We start from the raw sequence: 10631 nt of genomic DNA, 5'->3' as shown, positions 1-10631 counted from the left end.
TCTAGTAAAATTGCTAATATCTCATATCTCTCAATGCTAATTTGTTTAAGTACATCACAGTCTCCCTCCCTGATTTCTATACCCGCATCGTCCTTCTCTATTTGAATACAGATGCAGATTTAAGACCTCAGTGAGCGCCTACTGAAGTGGTGGTAGCTGATGATGATATCTGTCAATCGAGGTGATTGCAGTTGTGAGCGGTGGCTGTCTGGCAGGTGGCAGCAGTTTTTTTTATGAATGAGTAGGTTGGCGCTACTCTCAGAGTCTGGTTACGTTACGTTCTGTTCTGTGACGAAGCTGCGTTTTGGCGCCAAAAGTGCAGGATGGCGACGAAAGTGAAGAACAAAGTTTCAGCTGCTTTTAAAATGCACGGGTTAATCTTGAGATCGTAAGTAGGAAATTAGTTATTTCAAAACCCCTGCTATCTCACAGCGCTTGAGACCCGTGTTCAATTCCCACCTCAGGCGACTGACTGTGGAGTTTCCTCCCACAGCCCAAAAATGTGCGGGTTAGGTGAATTGGCCATGCTAAATTGCCCGTAGTGTTAGGTGAAGGGGTAAATGTAGGGGAATGGGTCTGGGTGGGTTGCGCTTCGGTGTGGACTTGTTGGGCTGAAGGGCCTGTTTCCAAACTGTAAGTAATCTTAAAAAAAATTAGAAGCTAACACTAACATTGGTTGACTTCAAATGTTCTTCATTAGTTAGTGTTAGCTAGTATTTGTTAAAATGGTTCGTTTAACCTGTTTCTATGTCGGTTAGTCTAAAGCTGTATACCATACCTGTATGTTCATATATAAAATACATTATATCACTACTGTCTCTTAAGTATGATTTGGAAATGCCAGTGTTTGACTGGGGTGTACAAAGTTAAAAATCACACAACACCAGGTTATAGTCCAACAGGTTTAATTGGAAGTGCACTAGCTTTCGGAGCACTGCTCCTTCATCAGGTGGTAGTGGAAGATACAATTGTAAGGCACAGAATTTAGAGCAAAAATTTACAGTGTGATGTAACTGAAATTATGCATTGAAAGATACCTTGATTGTCTGTTGAGTCTTTCATCTGTTCGAATACCATGATAATTTCACTTCTTTCATGTGTAAATGACAAAACTTTTTTTTAAAAGTTGCATTCTCAGGTTAACTGTAACAATTGGTGTAAGCTCGACAATATGTTGAAGGTGTTACCCCCCTATGTTCTCTGTCTATGCCATGATGTTTAGATTGATTCTAATCTAAAAAGTGAGATAACAGAGTTTTACAAGAATTCATGCAGTTTCTGAGCAAAGTACAATGGAACTCTGCAAGTACAAATTCACCCCACAAAATATATGTATATGTGTGATTGTGGGTCTTTATGTCTGCGTGTCTGTCTGTGTTGGTGGGTTCTGAGTGTGAGAGAGAGTATATATGTGTGTGTGTATGTAAGTGTAGAGTGTCTTAAGTCTGTGAGGTGGTGCATGTGGGAGTGTGTGTGTGTCTGGGGTGGGGAGTTGTGAGTGTCTGTGAGAGAGAGTGTAGAGTGGTCTAAGGCTCTGGGAGGATGCATGTGGGAGTGTGTGTGTCTGTAAGGGTGTGTGTGAGTGTGTATATGTGTGTCCATGTGTGTGTATAGGAGTGTCTGTATGTGTGTATAGTACAATGGTGGTCATTTGTAGTGTGACATGAGCCCAAGATCCCGGTTGAGGCCCTTCCTATGGGTATGGAACCCATAAGTAAGTCTCTTAAGTAATACGTGTAATAATGAACTTGGCTTGATTTTGGTAAAAGATTTCAGTGAGTTCACAAGTCAGACTCTTCCGCGGTACATTATTTTATATATTTTTCAGTCATTTCTCAAATACTAGATCTGTTGTGGTTCTGTTCGCCGAGCTGGAAATTCTTGTTGCAAACGTTTTGCCCCCTGTCTAGGTGACATCCTCAGTGCTTGGGAGCCTCCTGTGAAGCGCTTCTGTGGTGTTTCCTCCGGCATTTATGGTGGCCTGTCCCTGCCGCTTCTGGTTGTCAGTTTCAGCTGTCCGCTGTATGGCCGGTATATTGGGTCCAGGTCGATGTGTTTGTTGATGGAGTTTGTGGATGAGTGCCATGCTTCGAGGAATTCCCTGGCTGTTCTTTTTTTGGCTTGCCCTATAATGGTAGTGTTGTCCCAGTCGACGTCATGTTGCTTGTCGTCCACGTGTGTGGCTACTAAGGATAGCTGGTCGTGGCATTTCGTGGCTAATTGATGTTCATGGATGCGGATCGTTAGCTGTCTTCCTGTTTGTCCTATATAGTATTTTGTGCAGTCCTTGCATGGGATTTTGTACACTACATTAGTTTTGCTCATGCTGGGTATTGGGTCCTTCGTTCTGGTGAGTTGTTGTCTGAGGGTGGCTGTTGGTTTGTGTGCTGTTATAAGTGGTCGCAGTAGTCTGGCTGTCAGTTCTGAAATGCTCCTGATGTATTGTAGTGTGGCTAGTCCTTTGGGTTGCGGCATGTCCTCGTTCCGTTGTCTTTGCGGACAGAAATGGGGAAAGGGGTTTTTAAAAACCAAGGACTGCAGAAGGGACTGCTGAACCTTTTAAAAGATAAGCACCAGCACTTGTTGTAAGTGATGTTTACATTGTTGTTTGATCAGCAAATGAGGAAGTTTAGATGCAGATGAATGGGAACCAGGGAGTGTGTACAAAGGAGATTTGACTGACAACAATTAATTGATCTGTGAAATGGTAACCAGTTGTCAATGACAAAAGCCTTCTTCCTGTCAACACTGTATGATTTGCTCCTAGGTAGGTAAGCACCCTGTGAATGTAAACAAGATAGGTGCATTTGAACCTGTGGAAGGAAGATGCTGTCTTCATCTTTGCAGTAAAAAAAAACCTCAAGCCTGAAGAAAGCCTGTGTATTGTCCCTCACCAATTACTGTCAGTTATTGCTTTTAACCAATAAATTAGAGGCTTTGAGTTATGAGTCAGTTGCCCTGTGCCTCTTGCAGGCAAGTGAAAGTACCTGTAGAAGGTACAGCGAATCCGGTGAAACACAGAACAGTACATCGCAGCAACGTGCCCTTCGGCCTCCCATTTTTGTGCTGACCATGGTACTTTTCTAAACTAATCTCATCTGCCTGCACATAGTCCGTATTCCTCTATTCTCTACCTGTACATGTGTCTATCTTAAACACCTCCAAATGGAGAGAGTCCGGTAAACTGCCTTGCCAGTTTAACAATCCACACAACACAATTTTCTTTGTGTCTGTTGGTTTTTGTGGTACCAAGGATGTTTTATGAAGGGGTGGTGGAGGTTAACGTTTTAACTACTGGAATATTTTGTCCTGTTCTTGACTGTTTACCTGTGGCTAAAGAGTATTTATTTGTAATAAATAGTAATTCTTATTATGTACAGAAACCTGGTCTGTGCTTTCGCGCAACAAGGTCTTTAAAAAACACAGATACATTTTTGGCGTGATCTCATTAACTGTTGTGACAACTGTGGGAATAACAGGGCGTGATTTCTAGCACACTACCCTCATCTACCCATTTTTCTCAATTGAACCCCTATGAGGTTTTTTAACTGGATTTTTAGCTGGAATCAGAAAAGGCAAATGAGTTGTTAACATGAGGCTGGCTATCTGGTGAGGGTGACTTTGGGCAGTGGTCAACCAGAAAGATTGTCAATGTGTTACCTACTACAGCATGAGCTTTTATTTTCCACAATAGCGTTTGATGTGATACTTTATTAAAAATCTTCTGGAAATTTAAGTATGGTATTTCGACAGATATACCCTTAAAATAAAGGGCAAGAAACAAGATATTTAAGGGAAGATAAAAATCACAACTTCGAAAAATCATCATGGAAAATCAGTTTGGGTGAAGCTCAGAACCAACAAGGAACAGAAAACATGGGTGGGAGTAGTTGTCAGGCTCCCTAACAGTAATTGTGTCAGGAAGGTGCATAAATCTAAAAATGAAACAAGGGTGATTCAGCAAAGTCATGGAAGGTATTGGTGACAGTGCTGTCATACAATAATCTACTTATTGACCCCTGGTTTGGGTTTCATGAGGGCTACTTGTCACCAGATCTTATCACAGTCTTGATCTGCATATAAACAAAAAAGCTGGGCAAAAGAGTCATTGTTCAGGACGTGAAAGCAGCATTTGACTACATATGACTTAATAAAATGAACTTGAGTATTGCTGAAAAAGATACAATTTGTTTACACTTTTTAATTTGCACGCGTCAGGACGATTTGCAAGAATTATCAACGTAAAAATAAAACAAGATTTATCCTATGAGGCAAGACTTTGTGGATAAGTGGATTTTGATTGGTAGAGATCAGAAGTCACATGACACATGGTAATAGTCCAATAGGTTTATTTGAAATCACAAGCTTTCGCAGCATTGCCCCGATGTTAGGTGAAGACAGGCACCAAAATTTATGGGTAGAGAGATCAAAAGATCATATAAATATTGTGAGTGGAGTGTTGACAGGCTGAATAGGAAATCTCTGCTGGTGATCATAACGGTCAGACAGTGTGTGTAAAGTGTCAATAGCTGAATAGCAAGTGAAGGGATGACCTACAATCCGATTAATTGAGGCAGAGATAATTACAAAAAATTAAAAGTAAGATGGTGCTGGAAATAAACACCATACAGATACAGGACAGTATGGTGGGGTTATGTGTAGCGTGACATGAACCCAAGATCTTTCCTAAAGTGCAGTGTCCAGAAGCTGTCAGAAAATGCCAGTTGCAGCTGAGGCAGAGTAGAGTAGAGTAGATTTTATTTGTCATTGCTACTGTATATAACTGGAGCAAGGTGCTACATGGACAGCACAAACGACACGATCATACATAGGATGGCATAAAGTACATAAGAAGTGAAAAGCATGCAAATTACAGTATAACAGAAGAATGTTCTAGCAGCAATTTGAAGTCATGCAAGGAATTTCAGGTCGAAAAGAGCCCTATCATATTGTGTTAAGGAGCCTGATGACTTGGGGGAAGAACGCTTCACCGTAACCTCCTTGATTTTTCTACCAAATTTCTAAACTCAGGTTTCAAATTCTGCCTTATTTGTCACTTTTTCAACTTGCCCTTCCACCTGAAGTGATTCTGGAACATGTGCCTCCAGCTTCCTCTGGTCCTCCACTTCCTTTCGATATCTTCTTTCTTTCACATTGATGTTTATGAGATGACAGTGTTGTGGACCAGACCACATCCCCTCAAAATATATTAAGAAGGTAACCCAGACCCTAACTTATTCAGAAAAGGTAAATGTGAGGTGCTGTGCACCAGATGCAATCCGATTAGTCAAACTACATGACGTTAAGCAAAACACAATTTATTTAAACATGATAGTTAAAATGCAACTGAAGAAAGAGCAACTGGAAAATTTAACAGCATAATAGATTATTTTACTACTAAACAGTAACTGTTCCAATATTGTAACATCGCATACACACAGCCTTGGCAAAAGGCAAATTCTGAGAGAAGATTATCTCACATGCAGATCTCCAATCCAGGAGGAAAGAACATCAAAAGATAATTCTGAGAGAGAGAGTTACATCAACATTCGTGTCATCAGCAAACTTACTCACTCACCCTTCCATTTCCTCATCTAACTCATTTATAAAAATCACAAAGAGTAGAGGTCCCAGAACCTGAATACATTCTATCTACTACCATCCTCTGAATTCTCTGGGCCAGCCAATCCTGTATCCAGACAGCCAGATTTCCCTGTATCCTATGCCTCCTAACGTTTTGAATAAGTCTACTGTGGGGAACCTTATCAAACATTTTGCTAAAATCCATGTACAACACACCCATTGCTCTACCTTCACCACAGTGTTTTGTCACATCATCAAAGAATTCAATAGGGTTTGTGAGGCATGACCTGCCCCTCACAAAGCCATGCTGACTATCTCTAATCAAGTTATGCTTTTCCAAATAATCATTAATCCTGTCCCTAAAAGTGCTCTCCAATAATTTGCCCACCACAGACGTAGCACTTATTAGTCTGTAGTCCCCAGGATTATCCTTCTTGCCTTTCAAATATCTATCCAAGGACCCACGTGTATAAGTTGGATAACTGACTGCACTTCAAATATTCTGCGTTGTTGTGTATTTCGAAGCCCACCTGAAGATCGGATACTGAGTGTCCTTAACCATTGAAGTGTTCTCCAACTAGGAGGAACGTTCTTATCTGGCAATTGTTGACTTGTGTCCATTCGTCCATTGTCATAACATCTGCATGGTCTCGCCAACATACCATGCCTCAGAGCATCCTTGCTTGCAGTGTAAGAGGTAGACAGCATTGGCTGAGTCACATGAGTATCTGCCACAGGCGTGATGGGTGGTGTCCCACATGTAATGATAGTATCCATGTCAATGATCTGACATGTCTTGCAGAGGCTGCCGTGGCAGGGTTGTGTGGTGTTGTAGTCAATGTTGTCCTGAAGGCTGGACAGTTTGCTGTGAATGATGGTTGGGTTAAGGTTTGGCGCTTGTTTGAAGGCGAGAAGTGGAGGCGTAGGGATGATCTTGGCAAGATGTTTTATCGATGATATGTTGAAGGTGTGAAGAGCATGACATAGTTTCTGTGCTCCAGGGAAGTACAGGGTGATGAAGGATATTCTATCAATTGTGTCCTGTGTCTGTCTTCTGAGGAGATCATTGCGGATTTTCGCTGTGACACATTGGAACTAGTAATTGATAAGTTCAGCATCGTATCCTGTTCTTATGAGGTGTGACTTCTGACCTCGTCCACCCCAGTCCAACACCGATACCTCTGATTGGTAGAGGCATTACATGGAGAATGCACCACTTAGATGGTGACTAATGGTTAATTGCCAAGCTATGTTTAAATTTTAAACCTGACAGGTTGACTCTTGTCAACCATCCTCTGCTTAAAAAAAAATCTTTACGCAGAGAGATGTGAATGCATGGAATGCGTTGCCAGCTGTGTTGGTGGAAGCAGAGTCATTGGGGATATTTAAGCGACTGCTGGACATGCACATGGATAGCAGTGAGTTGAAGGGTGCATAGGTTAAGTTACTATATTTAACATTAGGATTAAATCTCGACATTCTGGATTAGTGGTGCTGGAAGAGCACAGCAGTTCAGGCAGCACAACATCGTGGGCCAAAGGGCCTGTTCTGTGCTGTTATGTTCTATGTTCTAAGGCATTGTCCTGAGAAATAAACTGACAAATCATTATATTGCAACCGGTGTAATGTGTATGCATTGTATTTCTGTCCACATTAAACATGGCCCTATTTATTAATATGTGTAGCTTTCAGTATGATCAAATGTACCACACCGTGGACCCAATTAAAAAAATGTTAGTGGTTCTCAACGTAATTATATGCACACTTTGGACAGCATTTGCTAAATAATCTTATTACAGTTGTGTCTGTGATTGGACTCTGTTTTGAGTTTTGAAAAAATGGTTAAGCACAGTCAGTGCTTTATTTGTTGTGAACAGCTGAAAGGATATGATCTGTCAGTGTTGGATAAAATATTTTGACAAAATTATCTTTTTTTAAGCAATATTCAAGTTCTGTACAAACAAATAAAAAATTACATGAATGGGTTTTTTTCTTTTTTTTTCTTTTTTATTTTTTTTTTTATTTTTAAATTTAACCCCCACACTACCGCCTAACTGCGGTAGTGCTTATTTTTCCCCAGCACCCATGGTGTGTGTGCGCAGGTGTGAGACACAGTGAAAGACACAAAGTGCACGAATCTTTATTCAAACTCCACCACCAGGAAGATAGGAAAACACCCGGGTGGCCAGTGACAAACACTGCCCTTCACAGCAAAGGGCAGTGCTGTGTGATCAAAACAGTGAAGGGGAGGGTAGGGACTAAATCAAAATAGAGTTGGAGGGAGAAATGATGCACTCCACTCCCTGCGGCGCCCACCTCTCCCTGAACAACTCCAGGGTGTTGGTGGACACCGCGTGCTCCTTCTCCAAGGACACCCGGGCTCTAACGTAACCGCGGAAGAGGGGCAGACAGTCGGCCCTAACGACCCCCTCCACGGCCCGCTGCCTGGACCTGTTGATGGCGAGTTTGGCCAGGCCCAGGAGCAGACCCACGAGGAGGTCTTCAGACCTGCCCTCCCTCCTCCGTACCGGGTGCCCAAAGATCAGGAGCGTGGGACTGAAGTGCAGCCAAAAACAGAGGAGAAGGTTTTCAAGGAAATCAAAAAGGGAGTGCAAGCGCCCACACCCAATATACACGTGGTCCACGGACTCCACAGCGCCATGAATGGGAATTAAGGGAAACAATTCCTCACTGATTGGAGTGATAGCTAATGAGAAGGAAGATGGTTGTGATTGTTTGTGGCCAATCCTCTCCGCTTCAGGACACTGTTGCAGGAGTTCCTCATGGTAGTGTCATTTGCTTAACCTTTTGCAGCTACTTCATAATGGCCTTCTCTCTTTCACAAGGTCAGAAATGTGGATGTTTACTGATGTTTGTGCAATTTTTACTCTCATTCACAACTCCTCAAATATGGAAGCAATCCATATGCATATACTACAAGATCTGGGCATCATCCACATTCGTATCCAATCAGAATTTCTCAGTAAGCTGGTCCTGGTAGTTTTCCTTCTTGCAGGAAAATGGAGGCTTCTTTTTCAGGTATTGATGACCCATCACAGTGGATTAATTACAAGGGTATTTAAGTAAGCAGTTTTGCTTTACCTTCTTCATCAGAGTTTCCTTGCAAGGTAAAGAGGTTAATGGAAAAGCATTTTCACCCATTAAGTTAAAATGGATGCTGATGTCTTTCTTTGTGCATAGCCAGCTAGAGGCTGATGAGTTCTCTTCATGTCCGTTGTGACAGCTTTAGCAGGATGTTCAGAAGCTTCTGAAGTATGATCATGTGGTCAGTTTCAGCTATTTTGAGTTCAGCAAGGCTGTCCATTTTCAAAAGACATAGAATTTAAAGAAAAATATATAGCAGAGAATTTACTTTTATTTGGAATTTCTTTTCCTGTCCTCTGCAATGACAATGAAAAGAATCAATGTGCATTTATTTTTAATAATTCCTGATCTCTACCAAGATCATAACCTTGTGTTTCAGGAAACTGAAACGTACTCTGGAGGTACCAAAGTGATGCAAAATGGGAAGCAACAGGATGATTTTCCATTTTGCTTAGCTTCTGATCTCCATCATAAGTGTTAGGGTAAAATTACCTGGTGAATGCCATTTGCTGCACCTTGAGAGTTGGGGAGTTTTTTGGGTTCTGACGTTTGAGGGAGAATTCTTGTTAGGAACCACAATTGTGCATGCCCAATGTATGTCTGAAGACTACTTTTCTTGAGAGCTCGGAGGCCACTTAAACAGACCATTTGGTCCAACTTGTCCCTGCCAACCAGATATCCTAAATTAATCTAGTCCCATTTGCCAGCACTTCACCCATATCCCTTTTAAAGCCTTCCGATTAATATACCCATCCAGATACCTTTTAAACGTTGTAATTGTACCAGCCCCCACCACTTCCTCTGGCAGCTTATTCCATACATGCACAACCCTTTGTGTGAGAAAGCTGCTCCTTAGATCCCTTTTAATTCTTTCCCCTCTCACCTTAAATCTATGGCGTCTAGTTTTGGACTCCCCCTTCCCTGGGGAAAAGACCTTGTCTATTTACCCTATTCCGTGCCCCTCATGATTTTTTAAACTTCTAGTAGGTTACGCTTCAGCCTTCAATGCTCCAGGGAAAATAGACCAAGTCCACTCAACCTCTCCCATAGCTCAAATCCTCTAACCCTGATAGCATCCTTGTAAATCTTTTCTAAACACTTCCAAGTTTTGCAATATCCTTCCTATAGCAGGGAGACCAGAATTGCATGCAGGATTCCAATTGTGGCATAACCAATGTCTTGTACAGCTGCAACATGACTTCCCAATTCCTATGCTCAGTGCACTTACCAATAAAGGCAAACGTACCAAACTGTCCTATCAATCTGCAACTTCACTTTTTCAAAGAACTATGAACCTGCACTCCAAGGTCTCTTTGTTCAGTGACACTCCCCAGGACCTTATGATTAAGTGTATAAATCCCGATCTGATTTGCCTTTTCAAAATGCAGCACCTAACATTTATCTAATTTAAATTCTCTCTGCATTGGCCCATCTGATCAAGATGCTATTGTACTCTGAGGTAACCTTCATCATTTTCCACTACACCTCCAATTTTGGTGTCATGTGCAAACTCACTAACCATACCTACTATGTTCACGTCCAAATCGTTTTTATAAATGACGAAAAGCAGTGGATCCAGCACCGGTCCTAATCGCACACCACTGGTCACAGGCCTGCAGTCTGAAAAGCAACTATCCAAAATCGCCCTCTGTCTTCCATCTTTGAGCCGGTTTATATCCAATATTCCCTATATTCCGTGTGATCTAAACTTGCAGTCTACCATAAGGAACCTTGTCGAATGCCTTACTGAAGTTCGTGTAGATCACATCTACCACACTACCCTCACTTATGCCTTTTTTGTTTTGAAGGTTTGTTGACTTACATTAACCTTTAAATTAGTGGCATATGTCATGGATAAATTCCTCATTTTTGTTTTCTAAACAAATGTTTCTTACTACAACAAACCATGGCATTATATAATACTTGACAAGAAATTCAAAGCC

The 10631-nt window shown here is 41.6% G+C and overlaps 1 protein-coding gene across 1 annotated transcript in view; it reads left to right on the top strand.

Moving 5' to 3' along the window:
- The first annotated feature begins 302 nt into the window (after positions 1 to 302).
- pole2 (polymerase (DNA directed), epsilon 2) overlaps positions 303 to 10631 on the top strand; it is a 30441-nt gene continuing 20112 nt past the window's right edge. The window contains exon 1 of the mRNA XM_043697358.2: positions 303 to 388. Within this exon, the coding sequence (XP_043553293.1) occupies positions 324 to 388 (65 nt within the window). The 5' untranslated portion in view covers positions 303 to 323. The remainder of the gene's footprint in view (positions 389 to 10631) is intronic.

Source organism: Chiloscyllium plagiosum, unplaced genomic scaffold (assembly GCF_037043375.1).
Source record: "Chiloscyllium plagiosum isolate Xiang-an unplaced genomic scaffold, Cpla_swu_hap1 HiC_scaffold_8, whole genome shotgun sequence".
Taxonomy (NCBI): domain Eukaryota; kingdom Metazoa; phylum Chordata; class Chondrichthyes; order Orectolobiformes; family Hemiscylliidae; genus Chiloscyllium; species Chiloscyllium plagiosum.
Note: the sequence above shows the minus strand (reverse complement) of the source record. Positions and strands in the feature narration are given on the sequence as shown.